General features: G+C 34.4%; 3 protein-coding genes across 3 annotated transcripts; 1 reads left to right on the forward strand and 2 right to left on the reverse strand.

Moving 5' to 3' along the window:
• Nucleotides 1-2: 2 nt before the first annotated feature.
• On the reverse strand, nt 3-11857 carry LOC140061965 (FAST kinase domain-containing protein 5, mitochondrial-like). Its single transcript, XM_072108004.1, has 7 exons — nt 11819-11857; nt 3676-5116; nt 3140-3237; nt 2885-3050; nt 2311-2392; nt 1982-2096; nt 3-594 (listed from the first exon to the last, which is right to left on the reverse strand). Exons 2-7 carry the CDS (start codon nt 5087-5089, stop codon nt 493-495), a joined length of 1977 nt encoding a protein of 658 aa, XP_071964105.1. The 5' UTR covers nt 5090-5116; nt 11819-11857; the 3' UTR covers nt 3-492.
• Nucleotides 6045-7382, reverse strand: LOC140062036 (tubulin epsilon chain-like). The gene has a single exon (XM_072108079.1). The coding sequence runs from the start codon at nt 7380-7382 to the stop codon at nt 6045-6047; it is 1338 nt and encodes a 445-aa protein (XP_071964180.1).
• A 93-nt stretch (nt 11858-11950) lies between the features above and the next one.
• On the forward strand, nt 11951-15303 carry LOC140062552 (tRNA-uridine aminocarboxypropyltransferase 2-like). The gene is made up of 6 exons (XM_072108815.1): nt 11951-11969; nt 12459-12646; nt 12878-13063; nt 13414-13606; nt 13920-14048; nt 14873-15303. The coding sequence occupies exons 2-6, from the start codon at nt 12495-12497 to the stop codon at nt 15002-15004; spliced, it is 792 nt and encodes a 263-aa protein (XP_071964916.1). The 5' UTR covers nt 11951-11969; nt 12459-12494; the 3' UTR covers nt 15005-15303.
• The last annotated feature ends 9690 nt before the right edge of the window (nt 15304-24993 follow it).

Below are 24993 nucleotides of genomic sequence, written 5' to 3' on the forward strand. Positions count from 1 at the left end.
TTGTGGTAAATAAAATCAATTATACTGTATTGTGGAATATAGTTCTACAGTATATATATTGTCTCAGTTGTACATAATTTTTTCTCAACCATCTAATTTTAATATTCATCAAAGTTAGGCCAAATAACTTGACTAAACAGGTGTTAAATTTTCAAAGCCCATGTAAGTTAAATTTTTTCGAATCACACATTCAAAAACATGTCTAGAACTCCCACAGAGTCCATTAATAAATCATTATAAGTATAACATCTTTTCACAAATAATTTTATATATAATGCTACTTACGTTTTTAAAAACAAAATATACATAATTAATTCTGTAGGTGATATTGATTTCATGTACATATTAAACAAAACAAAAAATTAATGTGCCATTAATATCGTTTTATAAATTTATTGATTCATCCCAGAATGTTATATACAGAAATTTTGCTTTCTGTTAAAATTCATGTAAAAGTACCATTTAATTTTTACTGCTCTGTAGGCCACTGTCTCAAACTTTGTCACATGATTCTAGTGATAAGGATAACTTGTTGATAAGGTAGTCCTCTTTTTCTTTGTCACTATGCGATTCGCTCCATTCTTTAGTTTTTACCTACGTGAAAGGAAACACAATCATGAATCAACGAATAGGGTTACCGTATTAATTAAAAAGTTAGAAATATAGTTGCTATAAATAACTTATAAGTGTGACTGTAAAATATAAAAGCTATATATACATATTAAGTGATCATTTTTTATATTAACAAATAACATTTGTGTTATATTATCTTTTTAGCTGTCTACACTATCAAACTAGTTTGACAAACAAGTGTGATGTGCTAAAATATGGTACTGATATTCCCAAATATGGTAGTGATATGACATCATCATGTCCATATTTGGGTACATCACATTTTTTTGTGTCACAAAGTTTGATAATGTAGACAGAGCTTTAGAATCTGTGTCCGAGAATCACCCCATGATGGGGACATTATTTCTCTTTTAAGTTAACTACAGTATGTTCTGTAATATTAAATAATCACAAACAGGCACAAAATTAGACCTTTGCATTGTTCGCATGAGTTTACGGTTCGCATGTGCGAAGGTCACCCGGAGTAGGTTTTTTTCAAAATAATAAGTTAAATTAAGTCTTAGTCTTATTATGCGACATTTACCAGATTGTAGTTACGGTATGTCATGAGTCGATACAGACAAGTTTATGCAAATTGCGTAGGCCCATAGAAAAAATAATACATGAACCGTCGTTCAGTTGATCGTACAAAAGGATGCCGACAGAAGACCGTTTATATGCCATCATGAAACTGCAACACTGAGCTGCTCTACCTTCCACATGTCATACTCTGCCTGCGCATTCGCATGAGAAAGCTGGCTGGATCATGTTGAAAGCTGTAGTAGTATAGTAAATCCAGCCTAACCAACAATATCGGCTAGATGACTTTTTGTTGACATGAGCGAAAAAGATTTGTTTGCAGCTGATTTTTTTGTAATGATTCATAAATTTATCAGTTCAAATATCATTGATAAAATTAACATTGTTTATTTGCAAAACCGATTTTTACATCTCACCTTTCACCATATTTACATGTGCCTGTAAACTGATTAAAACAAGCTATAAACTCGCTCTGTAAGCCAAGGGCCAGGGGCCTCTGATTGCCCCAGCTCTTGCCGTGTTGATATGCAACGCAAGTTATCAACGATCACGGTAATTGTCGTACAACAGTCATAATGAATCGCTGGATCCGCGGCGTCTGACACATGATTGTGCTCATACAGGGCGGGCATTTTAGCAATTAAAACTTGATGGTGTCAAAGGTTAAGTCAATGACAAACAACCCATGCATAGATCAGTGATAATTAGTAACAATATAAGAATAGCTTTTGAAAATGACAACCATGTTATCATTATCATTTGATTCTATGTTTAATTCAATTTAGAGAATAATAAAAATAAATGTACTGTACTGAGTAAGGCTACGTACCTGTTTAACAGTATACCCTAGCTTTTGAAGATGTCTAACCTTCATCGCTTGTGAACCATGAGGTGTGTCAGAATCCTGAAGACAGTGGCTTTGAGAGATTAGGAGTACGGCCAACCTGAAACAATGGATTAAAGACATAACAGCACACCAGTACTAACACTGGATTAAAAGACATTTAAATCAAGTCAAATTCTTTATTCCCACGTGGGGCAATTTTAAAACTAGGAATGATTATAAATTATAAAGTACTGTACATAGTAACAAAGAGTAAAACTACAGTACCACAGTATATGGGAGTGTTTGTAAAAAATGATGGAAAATGAACCTACTTAGTTGTTGGCTCTGATTCAGTGTTAGTCTCTCCACCAACTTTCATTGGTTGACCGTTTTTGTCCAACAGCATTTCTATGTCTGTAAATGAAAGGCTAATGATTATATAAATTTAACATAACATAGTATTTTATAATTTTCATTCAACAATTTATCTAAATTATAAAAAAATAGTGTCATAACATTTTTTTAAGCTTTAATTTGTTACACAAATAAACTAGAACCAGATCAGTTTGGAAACGTAGAGTGAATCATGTTGTTAAAGAAGTTTAATGAAGAATGGTATAAAAGTAGAGGTAGTAGGAATCAAGCACCCTATTCACACTTACGATTGGGTCTTGGGCTGGCCCAGAATCGGGTCAAAATTAATTTTGTTGGGCCCAATCCAGCGTATTTACACTTGTTCCCTGAAGATTCATTGACTTCATTTTCTCATTGGTCACGGTACACTGGATAAGCCGGCCTAGAGCTGGCCTAACTTTATAGAGTGTTTAAACTTAGCGATTTGCGACCCTGGGCTAGCCCAAATCGTAAGTGGAAAAGGGGTCTTAGATCTGCCGTCACTGTCTTTACCTGCAACTGTGCTAAAATAGCCAGCATGGTTGAGTATACAGTGCAACTTGACAAACTCTGGACCGCCAGTCAGTCTTTGCAGACTCTCTGAAACTTCATTCACTTCAATCTTAAAATCTCTTGTAAAGGAATGTTCTTGCAATGTTCCATTGTGATATAAAGCATCCTAATAAAACAAATAAAAATAGTTGATATGTTTGAATGTTCCATAGTTCCATTACCCAAGTACTAATGTATGCTAATGTATGTTGTTACCTTAGTAAATAGTTTGTGACCACTGTATTCAGGTTTGTCAATCTTTATACAGGTGCTGAGGAACTGTAGATGCTTCTCTACTCCAGGTGGTGATCTCTCTGTAAATGCAAATGTTATTGAACTCAATTATTATTGGCTACTTCGTAGCTTTATGGGACACTCGGCTCGAAAAGGAAAGGCAACTTAATGTATCACTGCAGTATCATAGTCTGTTTGGAAGCCAATATTATTGTTCATATTCTACTTTTGAAAGATTTTTTAAATTGGAGAATATTCACATTTAAATATGGGGAAATCGCCACTGCATACAAAAAAGGGTAAACATAAACCCCTGCCTAAGTCTATTGTTAATGCACTCCTGTTTAAAATCTAATGGATCAGTTCCTGGAAGTCCAGAGTACAAAGCTGTAAAAAAGGTGTGCAAGACATTTTTCTATGCTGCAATGAATTTAAAAAGTTTGCATCATGCAAAATGTATATTTATAGGAATAAGATTTAAAAAACAATACTGTATTGGTGTATTACTGGATACTTACCAATGCAAAATTCCAGAAATTCTGGTTCATATAGAATATCAAGTAGGCTGTCATAGTACCTGTTGATGTAAGCGAGAGAGATGAGCGCCCTCAAGAACTGAAATGGAAATTGCTGACATTGCTGTTTGCGCTGAAGCATTAGGTCAACACACTTTTCAAAAAAAGTGTCTGCATCAGAAGGTTCGTAATTTAATCGTGTAAATGCCCTGAGCAACATCCAAGTGCTCTTGATACGAAGCTTTGTTGTTGTTTCTTCAACCACCCTCTTTGCCACACTGTCCATGAATGGTTGACTAAGAACTCTGAATCTAGACAATGCAAATGCATTGTGTGCTAGCATCTCTAATGTCATGTCTGAAAACTTCTCTGGCAAATGCTTGACTGCTACCTCTAGAAACTTGTGGTGGAAGAAATAACATCTTGATAAACTTCGAAGAACAACTGTTAAATCATGCGCAGAAATGTCTTGTATATTCCGGGACACACGGTCCCCAATTTGATACATTAATTTGTCATTATTGTCAACTTTTCCTTTACATTTTATAATCGCAGAGCAGATTATAATAACACCATTTAAAGACAGACTATCAACATTATCCTCAATCAATTTCAAAATGTCATTTAAAAAAGGCATGGGGACATTTTGATATATACCGATATTGTAACAAAGTTGAAGAATGTTTGGTGTTGAGAGCTGGGTTACAACGTTTCTCATGACTGCCATCATCTTCAGATGATAACTTTGAGATCTGTAACCCGATACTAACCACCAATCTCCAACTAGGAAGATGTTGTTTAATGTCAACGTCTCTATTCTCTGAAGGCACTGTGATTCCACAATGTGAATATTCTTAATATCACATTTCATTCTATACAACAAGATAAGTGCATCAATGAACAAGGCGTCCGACATCGAATTTAACTTCTCTACTAATAATGAAGAAACTTCACCTTGAGATGTTTTGCTGGTCAAGACATCATTGATGGTTATCTCTTGCAAACCAATGTGTGCCATCAAGCCATTAAAGTCAATAACTTTAGAAAAATCTTCACTTTTATAATTCTTCTCTACGATCTTCATACTTGTGGATAATGATGGAATATCATCAAGGAATTTTCTTCTAAATTGTGAAGCTTTGATTCCCAATATACCTGGCTCTATGTTTGTGTCATTTCCAGGAAAGGCAATATTTAGTACGTGTTTAGCAGCATTACTTCGTTGAGTAACGTACACTCGTGATTTCCATTTCTTCTTCTGTTTCTTCCTAGCAGAAGTGGCAAGATTTTCCTTGACAACTGAAGTTTCTGCAACCTCTCCTGGGGGAAAAGAGGTTGATGATTTACAGTATGAGCCTAGCAGTATCTTGCAAGTGCTCACATGAAGTGGTCGCCTTCTTATTAATGTTGACAGCATTATTACAAGCCTCAGATGCACACTATTCTGAAATAGATTCAATATTAAAACTTTGTTATGTATAGTCATGCTTGTTGATTATAATATGGATGTTTACACTTGGACCTATTCAAAGGAAGGACCATATGTCCAGCATCCTTTTTTTACTACTTTTATCTACAAATTGTCTACAGTGACTAGAAATACTGTACGTATGACTGTCAGTGTCAGCCGTAAACCTGTACAAATATTCTGGCAATGGATTCTGATACTCTTACCTTTTGCCAAAGGGGAATTTTTTAATATTTAACAAACAAATAATGTGTTTGGAAATTTCTGGAAGGTGCCTTGCATCCATTGTTACTACACTATGCAGATGCCCAAGATAGTTTTTAAAAGCACCCCTTCTATAGCATGGCTATGCTTTTATAAATTCTCCCAAAGCCAAAACTTCTTCTTCAAGTTTGGACCTTTGTGGCCCACATAATAATAAAATATTCACTCCTCATATCATTCATAAATACTAAGTTCTAAGATTTTGAGAAAAGGATGCAGAATAGGGGTCAAAATCTTCACCCTCTGTTCCTTTAATTAACTTCCAAAAGATAGTGTAACATTAATATTAATCAGTATATTTTAACCAAAATTAATTTAATTCCAAACAAAAAAATTGATTAGGCATAAATCTTATAAATTTTTTTTAATGATAATATGCAAATTTACTTTACTATACAACACATTTTAGATTGATAATAAAAAAAAACATATTTTTTAAATAATTGTTTCCCATCCCTGTTTGGTTGTTTATTATAGATATTCCATGTTCAGATTGATTATGTTAGGTTCACTCTGGTACGTTAAAATCACTTTGAAATACTCATTTACTAAAGTATTACGACATAACTTGACCAATGTTCTTTAAGTTATTAAGAGGCATATGCATCTACATTGTATTGTAAAATTGCAGTTTTTTAATTTAATCTGCAATAATAATAGGAGCTGCATTAGATGGTAAATTTCCAGTTTCTAAGTTAGTATAATCTTGTATCAGTGTTGATAAACTCTCAAGACTTTGAGAGAAGATTTCATTATCCATTCCATCGACGCTTGTGTAGTGGTGAATATGTGCTTTACGGCGGTACAACTTCACAAAGCGGTCTTTCAGATTTTGCATACTGTGGCGAATACAAGTGTTGTTAGAAAGCGCAACCAGAGCTTGTTGTTGTCCAACTGGTGCTACTGAACAAAGACCAGTTTTCCATCCATCCGTGTTCCAATGGATGAAGTTTAATGATGGTCTAAGACGGTCGATATTCCGTCTGAGATCAGATAGTTCTATTTTTCCACGGCACATTAAAGCGCATGACAAGTACATAGAGTTTCTGGGGTCTGCCTTAATCATCTGGTGTTCCCTGAGGAAAACGTCAGTGAAGAGTTGATCTAGTCTCCTTAATGGCATACTAGATCCATCCTGAACAAGAGGAGTCTGGCTTGATACCAAATAATGTAACTTTGGAAACGGAACAAGATTTGTTGTAATTTCATTTATATCCACATTGAGAGCTCCTTCAAAACGTGAAGAACTTGTAATATTCAACAACATTTTTCCAACAATATCATTCATTGAATCGTACGGATTCTTGTCAGCTTTATCTTTTCCTTCCTTGCCAAATTTCATTGTTATATCCATAAGGGCTTGGTTCTCAAATGGCAAAACACAATCTGCATGTTCCGTTAACTGATTCATGGCAAGGACCGCATTATATGGTGACGTCACAACATCATCATCAGCTGATGGATACACTGCGGTGACAAAACGATAGATATCTGGGTAATTATCTTGCAGCATGGACAGTATGGAAGTCCCAACACCAGATCCAGTTCCTCCTCCCATGGAATGAAACAAGAAGAAGCATTGTAAACAATCGCACTGCTCAGCAGCACGGCGTACACATTCCTCAATTCGTTCTCTATACTGTGCACCAAAATGCAAATGCCCAGTAGCCCAATTGTTCCCAGCACCAGAAACATCGGTCAACAGTTGTTTCTGATCAAGGAGTTTTGCCAAAGGTCCTTTCAGTAACTGATTGATGACACCTTCTTCCATATCTACAAGCACAGCTCGAGCTTTTATGGATTCACTTAAATTATCTGATAAATTGCCTGATTTTGACTGCATAAAAAAGCTGTTCCAAGAGTCGTCCCTAGATCCACGTTTCCTATACTGAGCGTGTTCCTGTAATGCAAGGTCCCAGAATCGACATCCTATCTGGTTGCCACACTGCCCAACTTGTATCACTATAGATTGTGTCATTTTAAATTCTGTAAAATAAAATATAAACTTCACAATTGCTAGTTTTTCTTTCAGTTTAAAGTAAAAATATTGATATATTGCAGCAATTCCAAATTTGATCAGCAATGCAGATGCAGTACATAGAATAGATTTTGTATGTCCACTGAGGGTAACCCTTCAGCTACACTATACGCTCCCTTCCTTTAACAATGCACCCATTTATCTTCAAAGATGACTGGGTTTTTTAAGGTATCCAGGGACTTTCCTACACTTGACTGATGGCAACCAGCTATAGTCCTCCAAGAAAATGTGTACTGTAAAGTACAAGAGCCTTGAAGCAAGTGAGCAGTATACACAGGAGTATTGCTAAACTGCGCAAACCAAGCGCAAACCTAAAAAAACCTGCGCAAACGTAACCTCCTCCAAATGGCTTATTATTGGTTCTATCATGACCAGGACTATCATACCAGGTAATTTATGAAAAAAAATAATGAAATTGCTGTAAGTTGGCTTTTTTTTGGGTGAAAAACATCATTTTTTTGTGTGAAATGTCAGATTTTACAGTGTAAATCGTGCAAACCTAAAAAAACCTGTGCAAACCTCCTCCAAATCACTTATTATTGGTTCTACCATGACTAGGACTATCATATCTATTATCACAGTATATTGTGATATGGCTATGGCTAATGGTATACAGTACTGGAATTTCTATTCTACACAACACATAACTAATTATATGAATGATCTAATGATGCATCATTTCTCTATTTAGAGTACAGTACATATATTGTTTTATCTCAAGGAAAATTAGCCAATGAAATATACTGTAGCAGCATCCATTGAATTCTTGACAATCTTGACCATGGAAAAGCAACTGCATACTGTATAGATTTCTCACTGTAAACAGAATTTAAATCCATTTTATTTTTACAAAATACTGTATGTAACTGAATAAAAAGAGAAAATTGTATTATGCAAACTATGAAACTGAAACAGTCCACTTCAGTGTGGCAAAAGGTTACGTATCGTAGACTATAAATCAAAATTTTCGTTTATAGTTGCCCGATTGGCAACACTCCTAGACTTTATATTTTTATTGATTTTTTTTCGAATGGAAGGGAATATTCCTCTCACATAGCCACCACGGTGCCGCTGGTCACACTGTGCTCTTCATCTCTCTCAAATTCTAGGTAGTGGCGTCATATTAAGGTTGTAATCTGGGTTCAAATCCTGTCATCACAGTCATTTCTTCTCCATTCTCCAAAGAATTTCAACCAATTTAAAATGCGACTGGAGAATCTGTCATTGTTGTTGAGTCAAATGTGGCCACATGTGCATCTAGTAGATTAGGAAGAAGGGAATCTCTTGTCGAGCTTCAGTTCAATAAGGATGAGGGCTCAGACAATAAAAGTAGAAATACAGTAGCCCAGAGTATAGTAGTACTGCACTAGCTAGGGCCTAGGGAATCTCAGACCTATTCAGTCTATTTATTCAAGCCTAGAAAGAAGCTAGGCCTACCACGGCAAGCACCACTGCTCGGCGACCAAATTAGCTCTTAGCAAAACAGTCGTGTAGCAGAATTGACAAGATAAATGTGTTTTATTTGTATTCGTATATAGACGTGCAGCGAGCCTACATGTAGCGCAATCGTTATTATGCAATGCGGTTTACAGATACAGACCATCATGCTGTTATGCTTTTTGCTGCACACTTTTTGCACGCCCATGCATGATAGTAAAAAAATAAAGCGCACACGTGACTTATTTTTTAATTGTGTCTGATTGGCTACATCTTTGAACCCATGGTAATTAGGCTAATTGTTATAAAGTGACAATTTCAATATGGACGCACCTAAAAACAGTGACGGACCTTTTAGAGAAGAAGGACGCACCATGACTCTCCTTTTGTGGTAAAGTGACAGACATTAAACAGTAATTTATTAAAGCCTCTAGCCCCTAGCAGCTACCTGTAGCGGAGTATGGTCGAAGCGCCCGCCAACCAAAGCGGCCGCCAGTTTAATATCGTCATTTGTATGGAACGCCATGTGCGCTTTAATCTTTGATTGTCGTTGTCAACGCCATGGCCTATGGCGAGTTGAGTTACAGCTGTGTGTATGGTCAAACCAATAAATATAAGCCAAATCATGTACAGTACTATCGAATCTTTATATTTCTATAATAATTAAGTTTGCCTGCGGATAAATCAATGTATATTTTATTTGTATTTTAATATTAACTAACTAAATATATTTACATTATATACTATCGAATCATTAATAATTTACGTTTGCATCATAATCTACATACTATTGAACCTTTATGTCTCATTTATTACGTACTATTTATTTATTTGTTTATTTTATCCTCTTGACCCGACGTTTCTTGAGCACTCTCCTATCGAATCTTTATACAGTATTGCATTAATAATTTACGTACGGTATTGGCGAATATTTATATCTCATTTACATACTATCGAATCTTCATACAGTATTGCAATAATAATTTACGTACGGTATTGCCGAATTTTTATATCTCGTTTACACTGTACTATCGAATCTTGTTTTTATTGAATAGGGTGTGTTATACATTTATTAAGTGTTATTCCATTGTAATACATTGTTTGTGTTTTCAATGAAGCAACGTGAAGACAAAAAAGCGCGACCTTCTACAGCACTATTCCTATTTACATACTATCGAATCTTTTTACAGTATTGCAATATAATAATTTACGTACGGTATTGCCGAATATTTATATCTCATTTACATACTATCGAATCCTTATACAGTATTGCATTAATAATTTACGTACGGTATTGCTGAATCCTTGTATCTCATAGAATCTTTTTACAGTATTGCAATAATAATTTACGTACTATTAAGGTATTGCCGAATCTTTATATCTCATTTACATACTATCGAGTCTTTATACAGTATTGCATTAATAATTTATGTACGGTATTGCCGAATATTTATATCTCATTTACATACTATCGAATCTTTATACAGTACTGCATTAATAATTTACGTACGGTATTGCCGAATCGTTATATCTCATTTACATCAAATCTTTATACAGTATTGCAATAATAATTAACGTACGGTATTGCCGAATATTTATATCTCATTTACATCAAATCTTTATACAGTATTGCATTAATAATTCATGTACGGTATTGCCGAATCTTTATATCTCATTTACATCGAATCTTTATACAGTATTGCAATAATAATTTACGGTATTGCCGAATATTTATATCTCATTTACATCGAATCTTTATACAGTATTGCATTAATAATTTACGTACGGTATTGCCGAATCTTTATATCTCATTTACATCGAATCTTTATAGGCCTACAGTATTGCAATAATAAGTTACGTACGGTATTGCCGAATATTTATATCTCATTTACATACTGTCGAATCTTTATACAGTATTGCAATAATAATTTACGTACGGTATTGCCGAATTTTTATATCTCGTTTACACTGTACTATCGAATCTTGTTTTTATTGAATAGGATGTGTTATACATTTAAGTGTTATTCCATTGTAATACATTGTTTGTGTTTTCAATGAAGCAACGTGAAGACGAAAACGCGACCGCCTTCTACAGCACTATTCCTGGCCGGCCGCCAGTCGAGTTATTAGCAGAAATTCACGTAATTAATTACCGTACCGTACAGACACTTGCGTCTTATTTTAGTATTTAAAACTAATTTTAAATTGATCAATATTTATATATCTGAAGGTATAAAACAATTTAGGATATTAAATAAATAAATTGATGTCATCATGTTATTGTAATTAAATTATGTTTGCGAACACGTACTATTTACAGTAGTTACTTTACTAATATATTAATATACAATAACAAATATATATATTTTGATTTGATATATTTTATTGAAAAAATATATATATTAAATATTCTTAATAATTGGCATATTATATATTATACAATAAAAACACCACAATGTTTTTTATTGACTTTATTAAACATATATATCATTTAGAACAGTTAAAGTAAGTAATCATCGATTCGCCATTTCGTTTAAAAGAAGGTATCACATTCAATCTGTCAAAAAAGAGAATATATTACATAATATTAATAATGTAGGTTGTTATTTACGTCCGAGGAAAAGAAAACCTGTCAATCGAAACAATGACAATCAAAAATGACAAAACAACGACAATCAAAGCGCACACGGCGTTCCATACAAATTACCCTTATTGAACTAGCGGCCGCTTTGGTTGGCGGCCGCTTCGACCGTAATCCAGGAGGGAGGCCTAGCTAGGCCTACTTCTACTAGTAATAGGCCTAGAGGCCTAGTAGTAGTACTTGAACTCTAGCTAGGCGCAGGCCTAGTCTCTCCTAAACACTATTAAATTATTATTCAAAATATAGCTTGGATCAGCTTTTTTCAAAGCTACTGACTCCTCTAGCATAATAGGCCTACCTTTTCAAAATGTTCGTGTCACCGCCGCAGACGACTACAGTCGCTAGTTAGCCACCATAAACACGTGGTGCGCCACCAAACGACGACATGACCCCCCGAGAGAGAGAAAGAGATATATAGAGGGCGGCTACGTTGGTGCGCGGAGAGTGAGGTAAGGCGAAAATGTACGTGTAGAGAAGTCCAGCTAGTAGTAGGCCTAGGGCCTAGATTTAATTAATTGTATTTAATTTATATGTATTAAATATTCATGTAATTAAAATCCAATATAGACCTAGGCCTAACTAATTACCTACCTACTTACTATAATTGAACTTTAGGCCTAGCCTAGCCTAGGTAACTAGGCCCTATATTAATAATACAATGTAAAATTTATACAGTGATATGCCGATTGTATAGGCCTACTTTGTTACTGATTTATATTAATTAAATACAGTAGTAAAGTTATCACTCATTAATATTAATAATTTGTAATTAATAGGCCTAGGCCTATATGATATATATATATATAGTTTTTGTACAAGCCTAGAACTAAGGACGGGTAGGCCTACTACTACAAATTAAACCTAGTAGTTGCGTTACGACAAAAAATAAATTTTGGATTGCTTTTATCTTTGTAATTTATTACTATATTTTTTTTTAGACTAAATTTTATTGCATCATACACTGCCATTGTTGTATGGCTTCAACATTAGCTGATTCAGCTTTGACTGATCATTCTGCAAAATCAGACGATGATGATGAAGAGGAATCATTTGACCATGTTTTGGAGGAATTCTCAGCATTGCCATCCAGCCCAATAGCCAAGAGAAGAAGCTGTGATAGCTGTGGGTATGTTTATAGCCTGTCTCATCTCCTATTCTAAAATCCTGGATCCCCACTTTATAATGTATTACACACTTAAACTTCATTTTGGATTAGCTATGAATGAACATATCTGCTGTAATATTTCTGAATTGTTGAGTGATAACTGTTACTCTTAATAAATCATTATTACACAGAGTATACAATTGCCATATCTGTACTCACTGACATTGTATTTTGTGTTCTTTTTTGTTTTAGTCGTCCAATAAAAGTGTGTATATGTTCTGCATTTCCTAAAGAAAGGTTAAAGATTTCAACCAATGTGATCATCATGCAGCATCCGTGTGAGGAGTCCAAAGTCCTGAGAACCGTTCCCATTTTAAGCAGCTGTCTTGCAGAGGATAAATGCAAAGTTGTCATTGGTCGACGTTTTTCATCAGTCAGGTATATTTCACTTGTACAGTGCAGGGCAGTCGTTTAAGCTAAGTTCCCATGCAAGGATGTAAACACAACGCAAACATGTTGACTAATGAAAAGCAACAGTTCAATTTATCGCTTGTGATTGGTCAACTACCTTACATTGCATTACATCCTTGTGTTGCATCTCTGGTGGAAACCAAGCATTACCAAGCATGGCTTAATGCAAAGTGAAGAAAATTATTTACTGTGTGCATGTCAAATATGAAATATTATATAAATTTGCCAAAACATTGGGCTGCAACCCAAAGTTGCAGAACATTATTACATGCATTATGGTATAATGAACATTACATTATTGAAATTCAAAATTTCAGACACCCAGACTTGGCATCTATTTGTTCTGATGACAGCTCTCTGCTACTTTTTCCAGGAGCTGATGCTGTTGATATTCAGACGATTCCAGTTACTGATAGATCTGAACCCTATAATCTCATCCTGTTAGACGGAACATGGCCTCAGGCTAAAGGATTGTATGCCAAGAATAAAATGTTACATTCAGTTAAGAAGGTATTTATAACATATGTGTACTAACAATTAATGTACTGTACTGATAAACGAATAAACTACATTTTTAGTGAATTTGTATAAAACATCATTTTAGGACTACGTCAATATATTAGTTTAAAGCATTGTCTACACTATCAAACTTTATGTGTCAAAAAAGTGTGATGTACCTATATATAGTAGTGCTATGCTTAAATATGGTAGTGATATGACATCATCATGTCCATGGCACATCACATTTTTTTGACACATAAAGTTTTATAGTGTAGACAAAACTTCAGTGCTTTAATAGTATAAATGTAATCTTTTCATTTAGGTCCAACTTCAAGATGTTGGATTAAGTGAATATGTTATAAGGACACAACCCTCCAAGATGTCGCTTTCAACGTGCGAGTCTGCTGCCATTGCTCTGTCAATTCTTGAAAGGGATACAGATATTCATGAGGTCAGTTTTGATTCAAACTATACTTTAAACTGTTTAGTGAGGTTGCTGTGACAACATGTTCAGGAAGAGAATTCCAATTGTTTTGGTTATGAAGTTGCTAAAGAAAAATTTCTTTTAACGATGAACTGTTTAATTTATGCGAGTGAGTGGTTTAGACAGTGAAACCGTAATACGTAGCCATAAAATTGTCAAGCGTTCAGGGCTCACTCGCACCATGGTTCTGGTGGTAGAACGAGTCTTCTCAGATAAGGACTAATAAACCGTAGGTCTGGTGTACACATCTGGCTCATGTGCACTTTAAAGAACCTAGTACATCTTTCGAGACAAGTAGGGGGTTACCCCGGTGTACTAGTTCACTGTCACAAACTCATCATATATATACACTGGGCCCTCTGAGAGAACAGTCTTAGACTGAAGAGGCAACCCAGTATAAAGAATAAATAATACCTATTATCTGAAGAGATCTTTTCAGAAATCAAGTATTGAGTTTTTCAATACTTCCACTTAGTAATTTTTATGTAATGTGTGAATGAAAAAAAAAACCAGTTATTCATAATATTTAATGCAATTGAATTTTCTTATAAAATTGTTAAGGGAAAAAATGCAGACTGGTAATCTAAAGCTCTGTCTACACCATCAAACTTTATGTGACAACAAAAATGTGATGTGCCCATATATGGACATGCATGTACTACCATATGTAAGCATATCACTACCATATTTGGGCACATCAAATTTTGTTGTCACATAAAGTTTGATAGTGTAGACAAAGCTTAACATGCCTGAAACATTAACATTTAATAAGTTGGTTTATTTTAACACAGGTTCTGGTGAAGCCATTGAGGGCACTGTGCAACTACCAACTGCAGCATGGCGCAGTCGCTCATCATCACAAAGAAGACCCTGCATTACCAGAAAAGAAAAAGACTTATAAAAATAGATTAAAAAACAGGTGACATTACCATCACCATACTGCTTTTTGATTTTTAAAAGCTGTGAAATGTTATATTACATCTAATTTTATTTTTGTTGAGAGATTTAACTTAAGTCGCCATTTTCATAGACTGGTCAATTTTCAAAATAATTTCCTTCTAATCCTATTACATGACCAATACATATCTAAAACAAATTAAAGTACATCTCCAAGAAATTATATTAATAATTAATAACTAATACAGTGTGAGAGCTATGATGGTGTGATTTTTCTATTTTTTTTTTAAAGTTTATTTCTGGTAAAACAAAGTGAAGTAATTAATAAAAGCCAAAACTAATTTCATGAGTCGACCCTTAGATTATTTTTAGTCCATATCACATCACAAGGAAGTTGTGATACGTGAATATATTTATATCTAGCTCTATCAATGGTATCAAGCACTGTAACCAGACAATCTAGTTATCTCTTACTCGTGTATAGTCAGCAGATTAGATATACATGTATGTACCGTATATTTCGGTGTATAAGACGCACTTTTGACACGCAAATTTGACCTCTAAATTTTGGGTGCGTCTTGTACACCTTATCAAACCTGCGAAGCATGTAGCCATTAAATCTGTCACAGGTAGCAAAAAGATTGTGGGGGTGTTGAATCGGTTTGGTCATTGTATTAACTACAACTGCCTAGAGGAATTAGAAACCGAAACAGCTGAGAAACTGCAAGAGAGAGAGAGGTTGCATGTCCGGAAAGTACAATTAAGTACCAACCTATGGGTCTTGCATTTGACAATTTTGATGAGATGACCAACACTTCATCAGGAGCAGAAACGCTACATAACACAATGGGTATCAGAACATACCTAAGGCATCTCAAAGGACCCAACTTGTTGAAGCAAATTTAGAATTGCCTTTGGTAGTACCAAAATGCAGGAAGGACATGAGAAAAAGGTCGCTGAAAACATAAGATTTACTACCGACTCCATATTGGAAAAACACAAAAATGACTGTTACAGATGCACAAATGTATTCGATCTTACAGGTGTCAGTGGATCAGCAAAAAACTTGGATCTGGTCTGGATGATGTCCCATGCTCTTGATGTGAGTAATATTCCAATGTGGGTTGGATTTAATGCCAGTAGATACCAAGAAAATTTGCCGAAGCAAGAGGTCCGATACATGCCGAACTTACGCCAGCCAATCACCAGTCTTGAGGTAATCCAAGAAACCCTCATCACAACCCACCAAAGATGTGCAAAGGAGTGTCGGCAACAATTCCATTGTTTCGTATGATTTAAACGCAGCGAAACCTGCAATGCAAATTCAGGCCACAGAAAAGCCCAGATTTGATAAAGTTTTTGTTATGCTTGGCACATTTCACATTGAGATGGTTTTCTTCAATGCAGGTGGAAAGATAATCTCAGATTCTGGAGGACTTGACATGCTTACAGGCACAGATGTTCTTGCCACAGGTTCATTGAATGGCTTTCTATCTGGCAAGCATTGCAAACGGCTCCACCCAATATTAGCTCTTGCCTTTAAAATCCTCCATTTCCAGAAATTCACGAAGGCATATGATGGCAAAGACAAGATCAAAGAATTCATCGAAAGTGTGGAAAATGGAGAAACTGCACTCGAATCTTTGGGGGAATCAGATGTCTTCATCACCGCTGCTGCTGCCTATACCAAGTACACAGATAAAACACGATCTGGAGACCATGGCTGCACAGCTCAATTCTGGATGATGTATGTTGATTACATCCATTTGTATCACAACTTAGAAAAGGGGCTACCAGGACCAATGATATTGAGTTATATATATACACAATTACTTCTGTCATAGGCCGTGTTCATTTCCAGAGCAATCCTAACTAAAGAAAAAATTATTATTTTAATTTTTAGATAAAAGTTAATTGACTTTTTATAAGGAAAAAATAATAATTAATCAAATAAACAAAGAGTTTAGATAACATTAGGCCTACGGATGCAAATCAATAAAGAAATGTATAACATTGTAGAGGGCGCAATAATAAATCATAGTTTCTGTAAACTTTGAAGCTATCCTAAACACACATAAGGGCGTAAAAGTGTTTCATTCTATACTAACCCTGTTCCATTGTTTGTCATAAAAGTGTCGAATTATCCATACATAAAAAAGACAATGGGCTTAAGCTCTGTCTACACTATCAACCTTTATGTGAAAAAAATATGATGTACCCAATAGACATGACAATACAGTACTACCATATTTAAGCATATTATCACTACCATTATTTGATAGTGTAGACGGAGCTTTACAACGCTATAATTATTTTTTGAAAAAAAATCAATCCTTTATTTCTTGCTGCAAAAATGTGTTTCGCATTGTATTGTTTTTTAAAAGTCAGTATATTTCAAACTGATTGGTAAATAAAATAATACTAGAAACAAAAATACTAAAGTAATCATACAACTGTTTTAATGTAACATTTCATACGATACAGAATAATTGTTAAATAAAATATGACAGTTTAAACTATTAAACATAAGTAAATATTAGTTTTAATAAAATAATTTTATTATCAAAAGCGGTATTGATTATAATGATCTTTACTGCATTTAATATTATATTACCATTGCCATGACGTAGACATATTATACAGATATTGACTGCTTAGAGGTTAAATATAAGATTTGACATCCCCGAGGGAATGATATTATTAAGTTCGAGGGAATATATTTCCCGAAGCGCCAATATCATCGTTCTCGAGGATATATACGATTTACGATCCTCGCAGCGGTAGTCATGTGATGCAGTTTCAACCAATCACGTTAGCGTATTTACATAGGCTATGTAATATATATATATATTATAGATAAACAACGAAATACGTGTTATATTAATATTGGATGGAAATGGTGTAATTTTTTATGTACAATTTTATTAGTTTTTTGGGGTTTCATTCTTAGTATAAACAATTGTTATTATAAAGATCGATATTTTTTATCTCTTATATCTTATAAAGCACACAAACAAGTTTTATCTTTTTATTCATCAGTCAGATTTCTTTGATAACAGTGTTCTGTTTTTGTTTGTATTAATGTGTTGAATGGACTCGTCGGTTTTATTATCATCGAATAGGCCTGTTATCTTTGACCAGTAAACACAAGTTCAACATATTTGAGAAAACGCAAAAGAAGAGAAAATGAGTTCCAACGTTGTTTGTTTTGTCGTGCTCTTTGGTTCGGTTCTAAGCCTACTTTGTAATGAATATGCTTTTGCGAGTTCTCATCTATATACAGTGGTTTCACAACGTTCTCTTCTGGGCTGGTGGTACCAGATTCCTAACGTCAATCGTGCTGGATGTTTGCTGGCTTGTTCTAAGAAACTGTACTGTTGGTCTGTTAATTACAATAAGCAGGAGCGTTTGTGTCAAATGAATACAAATGTAAAAGACAAAGAATCTACAGAAAATTTTCAGCAACATCTTTCATTTGAATACATAGAGAAGGTAGGTTCCATTACATAATGCCAATATTTTTTCAAAACTAAACCGTATTTATGACATCATGCTTTAATGTCAATAGAAATAATTCAATTTGCTACGAACTAACTGGTCTTTTCAACTGATGACGTGTCGACTGGACGGTCGTCTTCTGGACATAAACCATCAAAACGGTGTCGAGGCGAGGAATGACGACACAGTGACGTCGCGTGACGTACTTTGGTCGTCGGTCATTGCAAATATTGAAAGATCCCTAATATCCATTATAAGGAGTAAATTTTTATTTCTGGATGTACAACAACTTATTGTTAAATTCTGGAAGATTTGATTGATGTTTCTGTTAGTTTTTTGTTTTCAAATGTTGTATTTGTTATCTGAGGCGCCTTGAAGCTAAGGTGCTTCCACCTTGTGAGGCGCCTCTGTGTAATGTATTGAATAAAACATTTTTAAAAAGGATAACTGTTCAATGCCCATGTACAAAGATACCATTTTATTTCTTTTTCAATTATTTATCTTATCTATAGGTTTGGATGAAACTTTTAAGAATAATCGTGAGTGTAATCATCTTTGCATTTCCTTGTAATGGTAGAAAGTTAGTCTTCACAATTTATTAAATAATACATCATTTCATCTACGAAATTAAGTTTTTAACAAACATTGAAAGATATTGGCCAAAAACTACAATTATACTATTTACATAGGTCTAAATTATACAAATTGTTTGTACAGGGCAGATTTATAAATAGGTATAAAAATGAAATAGATAAATGTATAAAATATGACACTAAAAATAATAATAAACTATGAAGTAGTGTATAATATTGTTGCCGATTGACACCTTTCCTGTTTTTAGATGGGATACATTATGTTTCACCTAATACTACATACGAAGTAGCCTCCGATACATGTAGCACTAACTTAGGTTCACTTGCATCGTATGAACAACTTTACAGCGCATTTCAACCTCGTATGGACAACTGCACGGAGGGCTGGTTGATTAGTGGTGAGATAGCCTTCACTGAAATCAAAGGTGATAAATGTGCATTGAATTCACCAGATCGACGAAGTAATATTTTCCCAGACAAAACTTATCAAAGTGGCTAGTATTGTTACAGAGGACATAATCAACCATTAGGTGTATTTGATTATATTCCGAAGAACCAACGAATTATACGACTAACTTTAAATTCAGTTAAACTGAACTACAGTGAATCTGAGGCAAGATGCAGTACTCACTTTGGTGGTCGGCTGGCGACTCCTTTTGAGGTTTATAACGCATCGTACTCACTAGGTGCTGATCTTTGTACAGATGGCTGGTTTTTGAGAGGATTGGCGGGGAATCCTTGTACAGACAATATTCCATCGGAATTTTGGCTGTATCCAACTGGTCACTACATTATGTTATCCGACCCATCAACAGAATTGTTTGCAATGTGTTATATTCCTTTACCAAACCAGAACATCATGTTTCCAGATCCATTTCCCTCTCACCGTGTGATGCTCGTCAGGGCAAGCGAAAGATACCAACTTACGTACCAGGATGCTAAGGATAGATGCTCTGCTTACACTGGAGGAGCACTGGCAACACGAGCACAACTACAAGCGGCACAATCAGCTGGTTATGATTGCTGTAGTTATGGCTGGGTTGAAAGTGGAGAAGTTGTTTTCCCTAACACGCATCCTCGAGGTGGTTGCGGGTAATAGTGGAATTAATAGCAATGGATTCGAAAGTCTTGATTCCACACGTGACGGTTATTGTTACATATTGTAGCCGAAAAACGAAAAACTAAAGTAATAAACAATCTTTAAGCTGGATCATAATGGTACCACAACCATGAAAGATGTCTAGATCACGGCATGTCTACTTTTATCATTTAGAAAAGATAATCAGATGACGAGTTCCTAGATTTCGCGTCACGTACAACATGGATGGCAAACATCAAAAAGGAAACAGAACTTTTCACACGCGGACCTATATACATGCTTGCTCAAAAACTACCGAGTGGCGAACACAAGTGAGACGCGCAATGTCTAACGACGATTAGCGTTCACGATGATGATTAGTTAAAAGAGATGATCAGGAAGTTGGCAATTAGCAAGCCACGTGAACTCTTTACTAGTTTAATAGTTGAGTTTACCAAATTATTGAGGCGTAGTTGTCGAAGTAGACCTGGTTTTGGTTGAAATACATGTAGCCTTATTAGTAAGACGAATGTTTAGCTACAACTATACTTGACATGTTGTAATCGATTTATAATTAAGCACAATAGTTCGGTTCTACAGCCTTGTAACAAAAAAGAAGAAAATACTATGGCGTCATGTGCACAAACATATAGAAAAGACATAGATATACGTTGTTGTCTGTTTGGTTGGTTTGGTTGTTTGCTGATGATACATCTGATATTTTTTTATCCCAAAAAAATATTAATATACTTTTTGAAGCACTTAACAGGGAATTACTGTGTGTCTCAGATTGGTTCAAGGCTAATAAGCTATCGCTGAACATTGATAAAACTAATTGTTTATATTTTGAAAATGACAGAAGACACGTCCGAGGGAATAATAATAATTTAAAAATCAAAAGTGATAATCTTTTAATTAAAGAAAAACAACATACAAATTTTCTTGAAATTACAATTGACACCCAATTTAACTGGAAACAGCAATTAACTAAAATGTCTAATCAGGTTTCAAGAAATATATATATTTTACCAACAAATAATCTTTTTTAATTATATAATACCATGGTTCTTCCATATTTGTCAGATTGTAATTTATTATGGGAACTATTACAAATAAACATTGGCATTGCCCATGGACTACTACGGTAACTACAAAGTTGGACCATCTCTTTAAATTACAGAAAAAATCGCTTCGTATTTGTTCTAAGTCAACTTATCTAGCCCATACCTAACCACTCTTTTTTAAAATTTAAAACATTAAATACATTTGATATCAATAGTTTGCAATCTGCATTCTTTATGTACAAATACGAAAATAACAAACTCCCAAAATCATTTAATAACTACTACATAGCCAACTACATAGTCATAATACACGCAATGCAAATGATTATCTTTTACCTAAAATGTACAAACAATTTGATCAAGAACTCTCTTAAATACCAAGGAGCTAAATTATGGAATTCAATCCATGTAGATATTTAAAATGCATCTACAACTTCTAAATTTAAATTAGTATACAAGAACTATTTACTTTCAAGATATGATGAACGTTAAATATATATATTTTATAAGACCAGTTAAGATCTGATATTATGGTTTAAATAGAAATTGTAGCTTTGTTTTCTTTAATTTATTATTAGTTTATGTATTTTTTGTTCTTTTTCATATTCAATGTTATATCTTGGGATGAGTCCAACTTAAAGTCGTTATGACTTATATGACTCTATCCCCTACCCCCCGCCACCCCACCACCCCACCCCCACCCCACATAATCACTTCATTGCATTTATGTATCTATTTTATTATATTGTGGAAATAAATTGAAATTGAATTGAATTGAAAATTGAATTGTTGTCACATAATACTCTAAATATCAAATCTGAGACTCAGGTCCTCGTTACAATCAAAATAAAACATCCATAAAAAAACATTAAAACACATAAACAGGTTACAATATCAATAGTGTACATCCGGCCATCACAATTGTTGTTTAAATATAATAAAAGAATTGATATATTTTTTATAATATGCCTTATCAAAATAAAATTCAGATTAAATAATGGTGATATTGGTGATAACGAATATTACTGCATTTTATTATTATTTACTCAAGCCAGGACGACATTTGATATTATAATTTTAAAAAAGCAAAAGCAATTATTATGTGGCAATGGCGTAAAAAAAGTTTGATTTTATTGCTTGTACAATTTTCTCATTAACGAAGATCAATATTTTGTTATCTCTAATACATACACGCTTATTTTAATATTTGTCAACATTTCCTTTCATTTACCAGTAAGATTTCGTTGCTAGCAGTTCTCTTCTCAGTAGCGTTTGTTTACAATATTATAAGTCTTTTATCTTTGACACAAGTTCAACTTATTGAGAGAAAAATGAGTGGCAACAAGTATTTCGCCGTACTCTTGTGTACACTCATAGGTCTATTCTGTAGTGAGCCTGCCTTAGCGAGTTCCCATCTATATACAGGGGTTTCACAACGTTCCCATCTGGGCTGGAGTTACCAGCTTCCTAACGTCAATCGTGCTGGATGTCTGCTGGCTTGCTCCAGGAAAGTATACTGCTGGTCTGTTAACTACAAAAAGCAGAATCGTTTGTGTCAAATCAATAAAAATGTACAAGACAAAGCATCTACAGAAGATTTTCAACAAGATTGTTCATCTGAATACATAGAGAAGGTAGGTTCTATTCACATACAACTACTAAACCATATTCCATTCCATTTTGATAAAAGACAACACATGGTTTGTTTTTGAAAACCCCATTTTGTCTTTAATTATAGACAAACCATTGTCTGATCTTTAAAAACAATGGTTTGTAGTTTTAAAGCATGGTTTTGTTTAAAAGTATTACATTTCAATTATTGTTCTTTATCTATAGGTATTGGATAAAAGTTTTAGGAATCGTGAGTGTAATAATTTTCTTTTTATTTCCACGGTAGAAAGTCTCTTTACAATTATTAAATAATACATCATGTCTGAATTGTTATATTATCTGTCGATAAACATCGTTCCTATTCCAGAAAAGTACATTTTAAAACATTTTTTTTTACGATTTACTGAAGTTAGAAAATTCTTGTAGCTTTTTTTCCAGACAAGGCATCTCAGAGTGGCAATTATTGTTACAGAAGATATAATCAACAATTAGGTTTGTTTGATTATATTCCGAAGATCCAACGAATTATAAGGCTGACAGGTTTAAATTCAGATAAACTGAAGTACAGTGAATCTGAGGCAAGATACAGTACTCACTTTGGTGGTCGACAAACCAGACCATCACGTTTCCATATCCATTTCCCTCTCACCGTGTGATGCACGTCAGGGGAACTGGAAGATACCAACTTACGTACCAGGATGCTAAGGATAGGTGATCTGCTTACACTGGAGGAGTACTGGCAACACAAGCACAACTAAAAGCGGCACAAGCAGCTGGTTATGATTGCTGTCACTATGGCTGGGTTGAAAGTGGGGAAGTTATTCTCCATTTGACAGTTGCTCGAAGTGGTTGTGGAGATGATCCAATCACTAATCCAATTACAAGTCGCGGATTCGAAAGTCTTGATTCTACACATGACGGTTATTGCTACATACTGTAGCCGAGCCAGACAAAAGGGCTACAGTTTAACTTGAGTGAAAATTTGTATATTAGTTACTAGGTGGAAGGATCCAGGGGAAACGCAGGGGCGTGCACCCCATTCTTTGACAGCCAAGATGAAATATTTTATATCACTTATTATTATAGGGAGGTCAATGAATATACATAGTGAAGACATAGACTAAGACATACATCAAATAGGTTATGTCAACCTGTTTTCTGTAAACCAGTTCGTTGGCTGCGCCCGCATGGTATAGTCGACTTTGTCCTGTGGAACTTGGGAATAGCAAATCCCTGTGGTAGACCCATCGCCTATGGGTTTGAATTTGGTTAATAGTCAAGAGAAATTATGTATCGGCCATGAGTTATTACACTGTATTGAAGATATCATCTATCTTTCAACTCTCTGATTTTCAAAGAAAATCTTAGAGAAAACCAAAAATTAAGCCCCAGCTCAAATCTATTTGGCTATTAGCACACACGTCTTAGGACCAGAAATTCTGGATCTATACCCTCTGAATGCCAATACTATAAACAGCCGGATGCCTATATTACTACACGTCATGTACATCTATGTATGTATCTATGTACATCACCTGTCTACAACAGAATCAATTGACAAGATCTTATATCTTTTCAAGGAGATGTATCCTCCTGATCTTTGTATAGGCCTACTGCACCTTTAGCAAGTCATGCACTTTTACTAGTTCTCAGAAGTATACCCATAATTATTATTGACGCGTTGTCTACATGACGATTTCGGTTGAAATACACGTACACAGCTTTAATAGTAGGGCGAATTATTTGTTTATTTTTGTATTTTATAATAATGATGAAGTAAGAGCAGTTTTCTGTTTGGGCTCATGTCTATTACTTGCTCCTGGCAAGATGAAATGTAGTTATTATTATTGTTATTATTGTTTTTTTGTTTTGTTTGTTTGTTTTATTGGTTTCTCCACACATTTTAAAATAAAAGATAAAAATTACAAATTACAAATAAGATAGACACATAACTTAAAAAATACAATAAACATAAAAACATCAAAAATGTGCAGATGGAGGTCAAAATAAGTTGCGGACAACTTGAAGTCATGACCACCAGTTAAAAGGGTTTAAAAGTAAAAAAATAGATAATGTATGTATAACAGTCCGGCTTACAATAAAAATAAAGAAGCTTAAATTGTACAATTACCAGATGAACAATATGATAAGGTAATTCAATTCAATTAAGC

The sequence above is a fragment of the Antedon mediterranea genome, chromosome 11 (assembly GCF_964355755.1).
Source record: "Antedon mediterranea chromosome 11, ecAntMedi1.1, whole genome shotgun sequence".
In the NCBI taxonomy this organism is placed as follows: Eukaryota; Metazoa; Echinodermata; class Crinoidea; order Comatulida; family Antedonidae; genus Antedon; species Antedon mediterranea.

Excerpts from the sequence above, each read along its gene's own strand:
- LOC140061965 (XM_072108004.1), bottom strand. The coding sequence starts at position 5,089 with ATGCTGTCAACATTAATAAGAAGGCGACCACTTCATGTGAGCACTTGC. Across the intron at positions 3,238-3,675 it reads ATTTCTGGAATTTTGCATTG|AGAGATCACCACCTGGAGTA; the intron begins GTAAGTATCCAG and ends TTGCATTTACAG. Across the intron at positions 2,393-2,884 it reads CTATTTTAGCACAGTTGCAG|ACATAGAAATGCTGTTGGAC; the intron begins GTAAAGACAGTG and ends TTTCATTTACAG.
- LOC140062036 (XM_072108079.1), bottom strand. The coding sequence starts at position 7,382 with ATGACACAATCTATAGTGATACAAGTTGGGCAGTGTGGCAACCAGATA.
- LOC140062552 (XM_072108815.1), top strand. The coding sequence starts at position 12,495 with ATGGCTTCAACATTAGCTGATTCAGCTTTGACTGATCATTCTGCAAAA. Across the intron at positions 13,064-13,413 it reads CGACGTTTTTCATCAGTCAG|ACACCCAGACTTGGCATCTA; the intron begins GTATATTTCACT and ends TCAAAATTTCAG. Across the intron at positions 14,049-14,872 it reads GGGATACAGATATTCATGAG|GTTCTGGTGAAGCCATTGAG; the intron begins GTCAGTTTTGAT and ends ATTTTAACACAG.